This window comes from Callionymus lyra, chromosome 16 (genome assembly GCF_982586985.1).
Source record: "Callionymus lyra chromosome 16, fCalLyr1.hap1.1, whole genome shotgun sequence".
Classification (NCBI taxonomy): domain Eukaryota; kingdom Metazoa; phylum Chordata; class Actinopteri; order Syngnathiformes; family Callionymidae; genus Callionymus; species Callionymus lyra.
Genome location: NC_141833.1, coordinates 20025214 through 20041331, shown reverse-complemented (window position 1 = coordinate 20041331; position 16118 = coordinate 20025214). Strand labels below are relative to the sequence as shown.

At 36.3% G+C, this 16118-nt stretch overlaps 1 protein-coding gene across 2 annotated transcripts in view; it reads left to right on the top strand.

Moving 5' to 3' along the window:
* The window catches only part of LOC148064102 (guanine nucleotide exchange factor VAV3-like), a 70499-nt gene that overhangs the window by 3669 nt on the left and 50712 nt on the right, over positions 1 to 16118 (top strand). For both annotated transcript variants that reach the window (XM_087811989.1, XM_087811988.1), the window contains exons 2-8: positions 1623 to 1739; positions 12017 to 12075; positions 12976 to 13041; positions 14304 to 14421; positions 14683 to 14772; positions 14870 to 14938; positions 15010 to 15113. In XM_087811989.1, coding sequence (XP_087668115.1) covers positions 1623 to 1739; positions 12017 to 12075; positions 12976 to 13041; positions 14304 to 14421; positions 14683 to 14772; positions 14870 to 14938; positions 15010 to 15113 — 623 coding nt within the window. The remainder of the gene's footprint in view (positions 1 to 1622; positions 1740 to 12016; positions 12076 to 12975; positions 13042 to 14303; positions 14422 to 14682; positions 14773 to 14869; positions 14939 to 15009; positions 15114 to 16118) is intronic.

The window sequence follows — 16118 nt, the reverse complement described above, 5'->3', positions numbered from 1 at the left end:
TTAGTATCAACTGCAGACGAGACGATCCTTCTTGTTTAGACACAAAATAAACTGTTACAATAGTCTAAACGAGAAGAAACAAACGCATGGGTTACAAGATCCAGATCATGTTGTGACATCATTTTTCTAAGTTAAGAGATTTTTCTCAGTTGAAGGAAACTGTTTCTGGTCAGTTTTCTGCAGTGTTGAACTAGAGACATGTCTTTATCAAATACAACACCCAGGTTTCTCAGGCTCTTTCAATAGGAATTGGTTTGTGGTGCTGTAGAGTAGAGGTGTGTATCGGTAAGAATATGTTTATACGATACGTATCACTATACAGGGGCAACATATTGAGATAGATTGTGATAGTGTAGTATCAAGGATATATGTGTGGTGTTGTCAAGTACTTGACTCGGGTGTTCAGAATTTACAGACCACATGACTCTTGACGAAGTCATAACCGCTTTCATTTGTTTTCAAACCAAAATATGTCCAAACATCAGCTTTAAAAGCTGCTGGACTCACTGTATCCTCTCGTCCTCAGTTGTAACCGCTTTCATTTGTTTTCAAACCAAAATACGTCCAAACATCAGCTTTAAAAGCTGCTGGACTCACTGTATCCTCTCGTCCTCAGTTGTAACTGCTTTCATTTGTTTTCAAACCAAAATATGTCCAAACGTCAGCTTTAAAAGCTGCTGGACTCACTGTATCCTCTCGTCCTCAGTCGTAACCGCTTTCATTTGTTTTCAAACCAAAATATGTCCAAACATCAGCTTTAAAAGCTGCTGGACTCCCTGTATCCTCTCGTCCTCAGTTGTAACTGCTTTCATTTGTTTTCAAACCAAAATATGTCCAAACATCAGCTTTAAAAGCAGGTGGACTCACTGTATCCTCTCGTCCTCAGTTGTAACTGCTTTCATTTGTTTTCAAACCAAAATATGTCCAAACGTCAGCTTTAAAAGCAGGTGGAGTCACTGTATCCTCTCGTCCTCAGTCGTAACCGCTTTCATTTGTTTTCAAACCAAAATATGTCCAAACATCAGCTTTAAAAGCTGCTGGACTCACTGTATCCTCTCGTCCTCAGTCGTAACCGCTTTCATTTGTTTTCAAACCAAAATATGTCCAAACATCAGCTTTAAAAGCTGCTGGACTCACTGTATCCTCTCGTCCTCAGTCGTAACCGCTTTCATTTGTTTTCAAACCAAAATATGTCCAAACATCAGCTTTAAAAGCAGGTGGAGTCACTGTATCCTCTCGTCCTCAGTTGTAACTGCTTTCATTTGTTTTCAAACCAAAATATGTCCAAACGTCAGCTTTAAAAGCAGGTGGAGTCACTGTATCCTCTCGTCCTCAGTCATCACCTGTCATCTCGCTCGGTTTCATTGTTCCTTTAGCAGCGGAGGATGTAACAACTGCTGTACAGAAGTTTACTGGCCACACAAAAATGAACACCATGAATATTTGAATGTTAATTGTAACTTGAAAATTTAACCATTACATAGCCTTGGAAAGCCAAAAAAAAAATATATATATATATATAGTTCTGTCGAATATCAATACACTACCAACCAATGTGATTTATTGGTGTTGCCTTTAAGTGACTTAATAGTTTTGAATATAACTTGTTTCTCTTGTTGCAGTTCCTGTGTTTGAAGAACATCCGGACCTTCCTGATGTCCTGCCACAATGTGTTTGGGATTAAAAAAAGTGACTTATTCGAAGCCTTTGATCTCTTCGACGTGCGGGATTTTGGAAAGGTAAAATCAACTTTAAAAAAAAATCTCTTAGCCACACTCTTCTCACTTCTGCAAACCTTTCTCACACCTTAGTTCATGTTTCGGTACCTTAAAAAAAAGTATTGCCCGCAAGAAAAAAGTCACTTCAAATGTAATAGAAACTATATTTAAACCAGAGGTCAAAATGTAACATTTTCTTTTTGGTTTATTTATGTTTAAATTTAAAGCCTCGACAATCTTCTACGTGTCAGAATGTTTATTCCGATCAAGGTTGTCTTGCAGCCAAACTAAATGTATATTTACCAAACAGGAAGTATGGGTCTGATGGTGAGTTCCAAATAGCCCACATTTGCAAGTACACGTAATATTGTGAGTACACAGGTGCGTTCACACTGAGCAGGGTGTGAAAATGTAGTGCACTCAATTGGTGCGTATGATTGAACGTTAAGATGTGAGGTGTTAAGATGGTTCCAAAGCTTAGGAGCAACAGTCTGGAAGGATTTCTCTCCTCTGGACCAGAACCGTGTTCAGGAACCATCAGTAGATTCTGATCCACAGACCTCAGAGCCCGAGCTGGGGTGTAAGTCTGGATCAGATCACTGATGGAAGGTCTGACCATGAATAGCTCTGAAAGTAAGAACCAGAATTTTAAAGTTGATCCTGAAAGAAACTGGAAGCCAGTGAAGAGTTTTAAGGATCGGAGGAAATGTGAGTTCTTCTACTAGAGCGGCTCAGAGTTTTGTATGAACTGCAGACGAGACAGATCCTTCTTGTTAAGACACCAAAATAAACTGTTATAATAGTCTAAACGAGTAGAAACAAATGCATGGATTATAGGATACAGATCGTGTTGACATTATTTTCCTGGTTTTAGAGATTTTTCTCAGTTGAAGGAAACAGTTTTTGTTGCACTAAAGACATGTATTTGTCAAATAAAACACCTTTTAGAGATATTTTGAGCGTCAAAAGATAAAAAAAAACACTTCCTGTTTGGTAAATACACATTTTACCGGCCGCATGTTAAACTTTAAACAAGTTTTCGGTTCTGAGTTTGACACTTTAACTCCTCGTCAATCACTTCAAGTCGGCCTCATAGCGCACGTTCCTCCACACTTTCTTGCTTTTTTCGAATTCCAAAGAAGCTTCCAGTTAATCTGGCCGCTGATAATCCCACCAGCGAGGTGCTGCCTCCGAATATGTAGCATTCATCCCAGGCCCGGGCCCGTCTAATCTCTGACTCAAGAGTCCGTCAGAGAAGTTCCGGGCGGCGACAAGATTACTCCGGGGTCGTCGGTAGCGTTGGGGGCAGGTTTAGATTGTCTTGGACCGACACCAGGACGAGTTGTAGTCCTTCGGCGAGATGCTCAATCCTGACTTTGGACGTCGAAAAAAAAAAACCCCGGAACATCTTATATCTCGGCCAGTCTAATCCACGGGAGTGGAACGTGCCCAACTGAAAGCTCCCTAACCTACATTCCCATGCAGCCACTACTGGGTTTAACCTGGATTACGAGACTGGATTCACTTTCCTGTTTTGAAATCACGTCTCCTGTCAAACCAAATTATTTTTTTAACCCATCAATTATGAATAGGAGTGAAAGTAGAAATGGTAAGAAAACATGGAAAATCCTCTTGCGAAAGTACATCTAATAATTTTCCTCTTAAAGGATATTAATATTACTGATTAGTCGTCTAAATATGTATTTAAGCATTTAATGTTTTTACGCTCAGACTTCTATAATTATAATGACTATATATACAAATGTAACAAAAAACAATATTACTTTATATTGTTGTATAGTGTCATATTTGGCACTACTACTGTTTTGTTTTCATTATTTGTCGTTATTATTCAGTAATCATATGACTTTTATTAATTTACTATTATTATTATTATGGTTGTTGTAGTTATTATTGTTAATATTTTCATTACTACTTTATTTATTTTTATTCGTATTGTAGTTTTTTTGTTATGATCATTATTTGTTATTTCATTACAAAATAATATACTACAGATATTTCCTTGTTCTTACACTATCACATGTTCCTGTATCGCGATACGTATCATAACACCTGATTAATTAATATCATTATATTATTTTATAATAATGATTCTTATAATTTTCTCATTTTAATGATTATTATAATAATTCTGTTATGTTTTATTATTTTGTAAATATCGTTATTTTATTTAATACCATTATTACATTAAACAGTCACTGCGTTTGTTCATTTTTGTGTCGCAATTACGTTTCCGGCCACTAGATGGTAGCATTCATATCGTACTTTGCAGCTAAAGGAACAATGAAATTGCGCCGCATCCAGACGATGACTGAGGACAAGAGGATACAGTGACTTCAGCAGCTTTTAAAGCTGATGTTTGGACATATTTTGGTTTGAAAACAAATGAAATAAATTAGTAAGTTCTAAGTGAGTAAATTCTGCAACACCAGAGTCAAGTACTCGACAATACTACAGATATACAGCTCACTGTACAGTGTTTTGTTTCTTGCTCTTTGTTGAATTGCTGGGATCTATTTTTCCTTAATCAACTATAGTATTATTTCAACTGTATAGTGTCTTGAGATAACTTTGTTATGATAAGACACTTTAAATAAAATTGAATTGAATTGAATTGAATTGAATTGAATATATACTTGTTACTACAGTATCACAGTATCATGTTCCTGTATCGTGATACGTATCATAACGCCTGATTCATTAATATCTTTATATTATTTTATAATTCTTACTGTGATCATTTTCTAATTTTTATGTTTTTTTAAAATTGTGTTATGTTTTATAATATTATAATTAGAGTTATTATTTAGTGATAGTTATTTTTAATGAATTATTTATACATTTTTTGCGCATGGTGTGTTAAACCTTTCCTTCTGTGAACTTGCACGACTGTCGACAGAATATCTTATCTCATCATAAACTTTTAATAATTCATTTAAAAGTACAGTGTATACAATAATTTATCGAAGTAATACACAATTTTATACACCATGAAACCTTGACATGTGAATTTCAACAGGACATTATTCTTATGTAACGATAAATATTTCAACACATAATAAAAAACATGACAATATCAACTGTTAGAACTAAAAGTCATTTTCACATGGTTCTGAAGTCAGGATTTCCATCTGGTTTGTGCCTCAGACGACCTCCAGCAGCACGAGAAGGTCATGAACTCTCCCCTCAGCTGAAGCTGCACTCGTTCACTCGCTCGCGCAGGAAGAGCACATCGACACTAAACCACAATCTAACTAGTCGGCCTCAAGAGACGACTATCTTCAGGCCTGTTGTCAAACATGAAAGTTAAATAAAGTTTCATTGAAACTGCACTTGCTTGGCAACATAAAGAAATCTATTTAAAAAACATAGTTTTAGATTTAATCTTCAATAAATAGCTGTAACTTAAACTTTATGGCAAGAAAACAACTTAATAGCTTTAATGCCATGGAGTCATAGAAGCAAATGATCCATAAAAAGTGTGTATAATTGTGTTAATTATGCTTTAATGATACGTTTAAGGTCAAATGTTTACCGTTATAGAAGCAAATTCACGTTTTGTACATTTTCATATCTTCTAAAACCTTAAATTCTTGAACCTGCAGAGCATGTTTTGGTTCAGACTTTGATCATTTCCTGTCGTCTCTTTATCACCACATAAATAACTAAAATCCTACTTGTGAGATAAGAATGCTGTGCGTGCAACACAAACATGTATTTAACTGTGAGAAAATATTGATACACTGAAATATCATTTATTTTTATGGTTTATATTTAAATAAAGTGTTTCAAAAAATACAATAATTTTGTTTTTTTATTAACAATTAACATTCACTGCATTTGTTTATTTTTGTGTGCCAATTAAACTTCAGGCCACTAGATGGTAGTAACAATGAAATTGCGCCACATCCCGACGATGACTGAGGACGAGGGGATACAGTGTCTCCAGCAGCTTTTAAAGATGATGTTTGGACATATTTTGATTTGGAAACAAAATGAAAGCAGTTATGACTGAGGACGAGAGGATACAGTGTCTCCAGCAGCTTTTAAAGCTGATGTTTGGACATATTTTGGTTTGAAAACAAATGAAAGCAGTTACAACTGAGGACGAGAGGATACAGTGTCTCCAGCAGCTTTTAAAGCTGATGTTTGGACATATTTTGGTTTGAAAACAAATGAAAGCAGTTACGACTGAGGACGAGAGGATACAGTGTCTCCAGCAGCTTTTAAAGCTGATGTTTGGACATATTTTGGTTTGAAAACAAATGAAAGCAGTTACGACTGAGGACGAGAGGATACAGTGTCTCCAGCAGCTTTTATAGCTGATGTTTGGACATATTTTGGTTTGAAAACAAATGAAAGCAGTTACAACTGAGGACGAGAGGATACAGTGACTCCAGCAGCTTTTAAAGCTGATGTTTGGACATATTTTGGTTTGAAAACAAATGAAAGCAGTTACAACTGAGGACGAGAGGATACAGTGTCTCCAGCAGCTTTTATAGCTGATGTTTGGACATATTTTGGTTTGAAAACAAATGAAAGCAGTTACGACTGAGGACGAGAGGATACAGTGTCTCCAGCAGCTTTTAAAGCTGATGTGCGGACATATTTTAGTTTGAAAACAAATGAAAGCAGCGATGACTGAGGATGAGAGGATACAGTGACTCCAGCAACTTTTAAAGCTTATGTTTGGACATATTTTGGTTTGAAAACAAATGAAAGCAGTTACGACTGAGGACGAGAGGATACAGTGTCTCTAGCAGCTTTTAAAGCTGATGTTTGGACATATTTTGGTTTGAAAACAAATGAAAGCAGTTACAACTGAGGATGAGAGGATACAGTGTCTCCAGCAGCTTTTAAAGCTGATGTTTGGACATATTTTGGTTTGAAAACAAATGAAAGCAGTTACGACTGAGGACGAGAGGATACAGTGACTCCAGCAGCTTTTAAAGCTTATATTTGGACATATTTTGGTTTGAAAACAAATGAAAGCAGTTACGGCTGAGGACGAGAGGATACAGTGACTCCAGCAGCTTTTAAAGCTGATGTTTGGACATATTTTGGTTTGAAAACAAATGAAAGCAGTTACAACTGAGGACGAGAGGATACAGTGACTCCAGCAGCTTTTAAAGCTGATGTTTGGACATATTTTGGTTTGAAAACAAATGAAAGCAGTTACAACTGAGGACGAGAGGATACAGTGACTCCAGCAGCTTTTAAAGCTGATGTTTGGACATATTTTGGTTTGAAAACAAATGAAAGCAGTTACGACTGAGGACGAGAGGATACAGTGACTCCAGCAGCTTTTAAAGCTGATGTTTGGACATATTTTGGTTTGAAAACAAATGAAAGCAGTAACGACTGAGGACGAGAGGATACAGTGACTCCAGCAGCTTTTAAAGCTGATGTTTGGACATATTTTGGTTTGAAAACAAATGAAAGCAGTTACGACTGAGGACGAGAGGATACAGTGTCTCCAGCAGCTTTTAAAGCTGATGTTTGGACATCATTTGGTTTGAAAACAAATGAAAGCAGTTACGACTGAGGATGAGAGGATACAGTGACTCCAGCAGCTTTTAAAGCTGATGTTTGGAAATATTTTGGTTTGAAAACAAATGAAAGCAGTTACGACTGAGGACGAGAGGATACAGTGTCTCCAGCAGCTTTTAAAGCTGATGTTTGGACATATTTTAGTTTGAAAACAAAAGAAAGCAGCGATGACTGAGGATGAGAGGATACAGTGACTCCAGCAGCTTTTAAAGCTGATGTTTGGAAATATTTTGGTTTGAAAACAAATGAAAGCAGTTACGACTGAGGACGAGAGGATACAGTGTCTCCAGCAGCTTTTAAAGCTGATGTTTGGACATATTTTAGTTTGAAAACAAAAGAAAGCAGCGATGACTGAGGATGAGAGGATACAGTGACTCCAGCAGCTTTTAAAGCTGATGTTTGGAAATATTTTGGTTTCGAAAACAAATGAAAGCAGTTACAACTGAGGACGAGAGGATACAGTGACTCCAGCAGCTTTTAAAGCTGATGTTTGGACATATTTTGGTTTGAAAACAAATGAAAGCAGTTACAACTGAGGACGAGAGGATACAGTGACTCCAGCAGCTTTTAAAGCTGATGTTTGGACATATTTTGGTTTGAAAACAAATGAAAGCAGTTACAACTGAGGACAAGAGGATACAGTGACTTCAGCAGCTTTTAAAGCTGATGTTTGGACATATTTTGGTTTGAAAACAAATGAAAGCAGTTACGACTGAGGACGAGAGGATACAGTGTCTCCAGCAGCTTTTAAAGCTGATGTTTGGACATATTTTAGTTTGAAAACAAAAGAAAGCAGCGATGACTGAGGATGAGAGGATACAGTGACTCCAGCAGCTTTTAAAGCTGATGTTTGGAAATATTTTGGTTTGAAAACAAATGAAAGCAGTTACGACTGAGGACGAGAGGATACAGTGTCTCCAGCAGCTTTTAAAGCTGATGTTTGGACATATTTTGGTTTGAAAACAAAAGAAAGCAGCGATGACTGAGGATGAGAGGATACAGTGACTCCAGCAGCTTTTAAAGCTGATGTTTGGAAATATTTTGGTTTGAAAACAAATGAAAGCAGTTACGACTGAGGACGAGAGGATACAGTGACTCCAGCAGCTTTTAAAGCTGATGTTTGGACATATTTTAGTTTGAAAACAAAAGAAAGCAGCGATGACTGAGGATGAGAGGATACAGTAACTCCAGCAGCTTTTAAAGCTGATGTTTGGAAATATTTTGGTTTGAAAACAAATGAAAGCAGTTACGACTGAGGACGAGAGGATACAGTGTCTCCAGCAGCTTTTAAAGCTGATGTTTGGACATATTTTGGTTTGAAAACAAAAGAAAGCAGCGATGACTGAGGATGAGAGGATACAGTGACTCCAGCAGCTTTTAAAGCTGATGTTTGGAAATATTTTGGTTTGAAAACAAATGAAAGCAGTTACGACTGAGGACGAGAGGATACAGTGACTCCAGCAGCTTTTAAAGCTGATGTTTGGACATATTTAAGTTTGAAAACCAAAGAAAGCAGCGATGACTGAGGATGAGAGGATACAGTGACTCCAGCAGCTTTTAAAGCTGATGTTTGGACATATTTTGGTTTGAAAACAAATGAAAGCAGTTACGACTGAGGACGAGAGGATACAGTGACTCCAGCAGCTTTTAAAGCTGATGTTTGGACATATTTTGGTTTGAAAACAAATGAAAGCAGTTACGACTGAGGACGAGAGGATACAGTGTCTCCAGCAGCTTTTAAAGCTGATGTTTGGACATCATTTGGTTTGAAAACAAATGAAAGCAGTTACGACTGAGGATGAGAGGATACAGTGACTCCAGCAGCTTTTAAAGCTGATGTTTGGAAATATTTTGGTTTGAAAACAAATGAAAGCAGTTACGACTGAGGACGAGAGGATACAGTGTCTCCAGCAGCTTTTAAAGCTGATGTTTGGACATATTTTAGTTTGAAAACAAAAGAAAGCAGCGATGACTGAGGATGAGAGGATACAGTGACTCCAGCAGCTTTTAAAGCTGATGTTTGGAAATATTTTGGTTTGAAAACAAATGAAAGCAGTTACGACTGAGGACGAGAGGATACAGTGTCTCCAGCAGCTTTTAAAGCTGATGTTTGGACATATTTTAGTTTGAAAACAAAAGAAAGCAGCGATGACTGAGGATGAGAGGATACAGTGACTCCAGCAGCTTTTAAAGCTGATGTTTGGAAATATTTTGGTTTGAAAACAAATGAAAGCAGTTACGGCTGAGGACGAGAGGATACAGTGACTCCAGCAGCTTTTAAAGCTGATGTTTGGACATATTTTGGTTTGAAAACAAATGAAAGCAGTTACAACTGAGGACGAGAGGATACAGTGACTCCAGCAGCTTTTAAAGCTGATGTTTGGACATATTTTGGTTTGAAAACAAATGAAAGCAGTTACAACTGAGGACAAGAGGATACAGTGACTTCAGCAGCTTTTAAAGCTGATGTTTGGACATATTTTGGTTTGAAAACAAATGAAAGCAGTTACGACTGAGGACGAGAGGATACAGTGTCTCCAGCAGCTTTTAAAGCTGATGTTTGGACATATTTTAGTTTGAAAACAAAAGAAAGCAGTGATGACTGAGGACGAGAGGATACAGTGACTCCAGCAGCTTTTAAAGCTGATGTTTGGAAATATTTTGGTTTGAAAACAAATGAAAGCAGTTACGACTGAGGACGAGAGGATACAGTGTCTCCAGCAGCTTTTAAAGCTCATGTTTGGACATATTTTGGTTTGAAAACAAAAGAAAGCAGCGATGACTGAGGATGAGAGGATACAGTGACTCCAGCAGCTTTTAAAGCTGATGTTTGGAAATATTTTGGTTTGAAAACAAATGAAAGCAGTTACGACTGAGGACGAGAGGATACAGTGACTCCAGCAGCTTTTAAAGCTGATGTTTGGACATATTTTGGTTTGAAAACAAAAGAAAGCAGCGATGACTGAGGATGAGAGGATACAGTGACTCCAGCAGCTTTTAAAGCTGATGTTTGGAAATATTTTGGTTTGAAAACAAATGAAAGCAGTTACGGCTGAGGACGAGAGGATACAGTGACTCCAGCAGCTTTTAAAGCTGATGTTTGGACATATTTTGGTTTGAAAACAAATGAAAGCAGTTACAACTGAGGACAAGAGGATACAGTGACTTCAGCAGCTTTTAAAGCTGATGTTTGGACATATTTTGGTTTGAAAACAAATGAAAGCAGTTACGACTGAGGACGAGAGGATACAGTGTCTCCAGCAGCTTTTAAAGCTGATGTTTGGACATATTTTAGTTTGAAAACAAAAGAAAGCAGCGATGACTGAGGATGAGAGGATACAGTGACTCCAGCAGCTTTTAAAGCTGATGTTTGGAAATATTTTGGTTTGAAAACAAATGAAAGCAGTTACGACTGAGGACGAGAGGATACAGTGTCTCCAGCAGCTTTTAAAGCTGATGTTTGGACATATTTTGGTTTGAAAACAAAAGAAAGCAGCGATGACTGAGGATGAGAGGATACAGTGACTCCAGCAGCTTTTAAAGCTGATGTTTGGAAATATTTTGGTTTGAAAACAAATGAAAGCAGTTACGACTGAGGACGAGAGGATACAGTGACTCCAGCAGCTTTTAAAGCTGATGTTTGGACATATTTTAGTTTGAAAACAAAAGAAAGCAGCGATGACTGAGGATGAGAGGATACAGTGACTCCAGCAGCTTTTAAAGCTGATGTTTGGAAATATTTTGGTTTGAAAACAAATGAAAGCAGTTACGACTGAGGACGAGAGGATACAGTGTCTCCAGCAGCTTTTAAAGCTGATGTTTGGACATATTTTGGTTTGAAAACAAAAGAAAGCAGCGATGACTGAGGATGAGAGGATACAGTGACTCCAGCAGCTTTTAAAGCTGATGTTTGGAAATATTTTGGTTTGAAAACAAATGAAAGCAGTTACGACTGAGGACGAGAGGATACAGTGACTCCAGCAGCTTTTAAAGCTGATGTTTGGACATATTTTAGTTTGAAAACAAAAGAAAGCAGCGATGACTGAGGATGAGAGGATACAGTGACTCCAGCAGCTTTTAAAGCTGATGTTTGGAAATATTTTGGTTTGAAAACAAATGAAAGCAGTTACGACTGAGGACGAGAGGATACAGTGTCTCCAGCAGCTTTTAAAGCTGATGTTTGGACATATTTTGGTTTGAAAACAAAAGAAAGCAGCGATGACTGAGGATGAGAGGATACAGTGACTCCAGCAGCTTTTAAAGCTGATGTTTGGAAATATTTTGGTTTGAAAACAAATGAAAGCAGTTACGACTGAGGACGAGAGGATACAATGACTCCAGCAGCTTTTAAAGCTGATGTTTGGACATATTTTAGTTTGAAAACAAAAGAAAGCAGCGATGACTGAGGATGAGAGGATACAGTGACTCCAGCAATTTTTAAAGCTGATGTTTGGAAATATTTTGGTTTGAAAACAAATGAAAGCAGTTACGACTTCATCAAGAGTCATGTGGTCTGTAAATTCTACAACACCAGAGTCAAGTACTCGACAATACTACACATATAACTTTGTTACTACACTATTACATGTTCCTGTATCGTGATATGTTTCATAACACCTGATTCTTGCCTCTGTTAAATGTACCATATTTTATATATTTCATTGACGATTACCTGCTGATGTGTTCTTTGTGTTGTGTGTCACTACATAACGTGGATTTCTCTGCAGGTCATGGACATTCTGTGTAAACTCTCTCATACTTCGTTCGCACTGCAAGGAGGCATCAAGTAAGTTGCTGATGACGAACCAATATTACTATTAATAACACCAATATTATTTTTTAAATTTTCTATTCATTATTTTCCCCACAATGTTATATTCAAAGAGTAGTTCTTTTTACACTTTTGGTGTCACAATATAGAGAACAATCATCAAGTTGAATAAAGCAAAATTAAAAAATAAATAAATAAAACTGTTCACCGTGAATTAATATTTCTTTGGTTGTTATTTATTTATTTAAATAATCATTTTTATTTAATTTATGTTTGCCTTTATTGTTAACCGACATATTTAGTTATATTCTATTATTCAGATAGATGGATGGAGGGAGGAAGGGAGAGAGAGAGAGAGGGGGGAGGGATGGATGGATGGATGGATGGTTAGAGAGAGAGAGAGGGATGGATGGATGGATGGATGGAGAGAGAGAGAGAGAGAGGGATGGTTAGAGAGAGAGAGAGAGAGAGGGATGGATGGTTAGAGAGGGAGAGAGGGATGGATGGATGGATGGATGGTTAGAGAGAGAGAGAGGGATGGATGGAGGGATGGATGGATGGATGGATGGATGGATGGATGGATGGATGGATGGATGGATGAATGGATGGATGGATGGATGATGGATGGATGGATGGATGGATGGATGGATGGATGGATGGATGGATGGATGGATGGATGGATGGATGGATGGATGGATGGATGGATGGATGGATGGATGGATGGATGGATGGATGGATGGATGGATGGATGGATGGATAGATGGATGGATGGATGGATGGATGGATGGATGGATGATGTCCTGTCTCACCTTTTGATTTCTACCTCCACCTGTTATTTAAACGTCTTGTCAACACATCAACATGTTCATTTCAACTCGTCCTCCATCATTTTAACTCGTCCTCCATCACTTTCAGGCCGTTTCCCAGCGAGGAGAGTCTCAAAGACGAAGACATTTACAACAACCTGGAAGACTTGATGGAGTATGTATGAACCTTCTCTCCATTACTGACGCAGAAACCACATCATTATCTCACTCCACATCAGAGCTCGTCACACGGCTCTCCGGGGGGTCCCTTCACACCCGCGTCTCCTGGTTAGAGACTGTCAGAGGAAGCATCAGTGTCATGTTTTCAAACATTATGGAGCATTTTAGTGTCGAGAAGGATGTGCTATAATAAGACAAGAGAATTTTATTTTTATTTTCTTTAGACGTTCCTCCTTTAATAACACTGATTTAATGAAAATAAACATTTATTTATTGGTACATTTTGACTTTTAGTTATTTGTGTATTTCGACATTTCGTCTTTTATTTATTCTTGAATGGGTCTAATGACAAAATAAATAAAAGAGGATAAGTCTAAATACAAGAATAAATTAAATAAGAAACGTCTTAATACATGAATAAATATAATATAAAACGTCTGAACACACAAATAAATAAAATACGAAATGTCTAATTACAAGAATAAATAAAATAAGAAACGTCTTAATACATGAATAAATAAAATACAAAATGTCTGAACACACGAATAAATAAAATACGAAATGTCTAATTACAAGAATAAATAAAACACAAAACATCTTAATACATGAATAAATAAAATATGACATGTCTAAATACAAGAATAAATAAAAATACAAAATGTCAAAATACAATAATAAATAAAATCCATTAATGTCTAATTTGAAGAATCAATAAAATACGAAACGCCTAAATACATGAATAAATAAAATACAAAATGTCTAAATAGAAGAATAAATAAAATCTGAAATGTCTAATTTGAAGAATCAATAAAATACGATTTGTCTAAATAGAAGAATGAATAAAATATGAAATGTCTAAATAGAAGAATAAATAAAATCTGAAATGTCTAATTTTAAGAATCAATAAATGAAGAAATTTCTAAATGCATGTATAAATAAAATACGAAATGTTTAAATAGAAAAATAAATAAAATACGAAATTTATAAATATATAAATAAATAAATCTTGAAATAACGAAATACATAAATAATTAAATGTGCAAATAAATAAAAATCATTAAATATAGATGTATAAATGTATGTATACATGGAAATAGTAAATTTCTTCGAGAAAAATAATAATAATATTCTCATTTTTTTATTGATAATGATGATAAAATGAAGATCAAAATTATTTATTTATCCTTCAGATCGTTTAACCCCTGCAGTAAACGAAGGATCACTGTATGTCTCTTTAACTTCTTTGCTCTTCCACAGCGAGAACGTCCCGGAGGACGAGGACAACCCTTACGCCGCCGTCTACAAGCTGGACGAGGATTACGGAGGTGGAGAGATCTACGAGGACCTCATGAGGCTCGACCAGAACCCTCCTCTGGTGCGACACTCCCCTTCTCTCTCCGTTCTCCAGGGACTCCCCAATGTTCCCGAGCCAGAGTGCAGATATAACATCTCTTGTTTTCTTTAATCTACCATCTGGAAAAATGTCTTTCACACAAAAATACCTGGTCTGAGGGGCCGATCCGCCATGTTTGCACTCTCCTCTTCGCCACTCCTGATCCAATTCTGGGTCGTTCTTTGTTCACCTTTTTGGGGAACACTTGTTCCGGGGTGTTCTGAGCTCTGGTGTCTCCAGCAGCAGGCGGAGAAAGATGTCCGGAGCTGCTGCCTGAGCGAGATCAAACAGACGGAGGAGAAATACACGGAGACTCTGGAGTCCATCGAGAAGGTTTCTGTCTGATCTTCTCTCGTTCTACGCTCTCGACGCGATCAAACAAACACTATTTTTTCATTAATGTCGTAACCGAGTCCGTCTTTTTCTCCAGTACTTCCTACATCCGCTCAAGAACTTCTTCTCCGTGTCAGAAATCGACAAAGTTTTTGTCAACATCCCCGTAAGTCTGAAGAATTAAACTAGTTTTTAGGTTGAAGTGATGGATCTTTACTTTTTGTTCTGTCCTCACAGGATTTAGTCAAAGTCCACAAGAGTCTGATGACGGAAGTTCAAGACTCCGTCCTGAACAAGAACGCTTTAAATCTCCATCAAATCTTCATCAACTATAAAGAAAGGTGAGCAAAGTTACACTTTTTTCTGTTTGGAAATTGGTTTGATGAAGCTTCATGAAACAGTGTCATTATCATCCACTAGATGGCGTCTCTGCACTATTTTCCCTTTGTTTTGAACAACTGTTTTAATAAAACATCATTTTTAAACTGATGGCGCCACCTACTTTTATTTATTTATGTTTTTATAAGTTTAGTTTTTTTTTATTAATCCATGTTTTTATACACTTTGTCTTTTATTTATTTGTGTATCTCGACATTTAGTCTTTTATTTATTCTTAAATGGGTCTAATGACAAAATAAATAAAAGAGGATAAGTCTAAATACAAGAATAAATTAAATAAGAAACGTCTTAATACATAAATAAATAAAATACGAAACGTCTGAACACATGAAGAAATAAAAGATGAAATGTCTAAATACAAGAATAAATAAAATACGAAACATCTAAATACAAGAATAAATAAAATACAAAACATCTAAATACAAGAATAATGTTTTAATAAAATTAATAATGTTTTAATAAAACATCATTTTTAAACCGATGGCGCCACCTACTGACCTCTGAACAACATGACATTGTTTCATGAAGCTTCATCAACACATTGCTACTTTAAAGTAGATTAATGAGTTGATCCAACTTAACGTGTTTGTCTTTTTTTGTTGATTAACTTAAAAAACAGTTGGTCAAATATAGACAAAAATATCGAGCTATAACATTATGACCACCTGCTTGTAACCGTTTTAATGATGATTCAGTTTATTACTTTATTTTAAAAGAAGAAGAAAATTTAATAAAAAACTAAATGAAATAAAGTATACATAAAGTAAATAAGTAAATTAAATACGTTTCAATGAATTTTAAATTTATTTAAATAATCTTTTTTTTTTGTTAAATAACAACTAAAATTAAATAAAAATGATGAATGATTTTAATATAAAATGTTGTCATTCCGATTAATAACCAAAGTGTGCTTTAATTGACATCTTTTAAGCCAAATAATAATAACA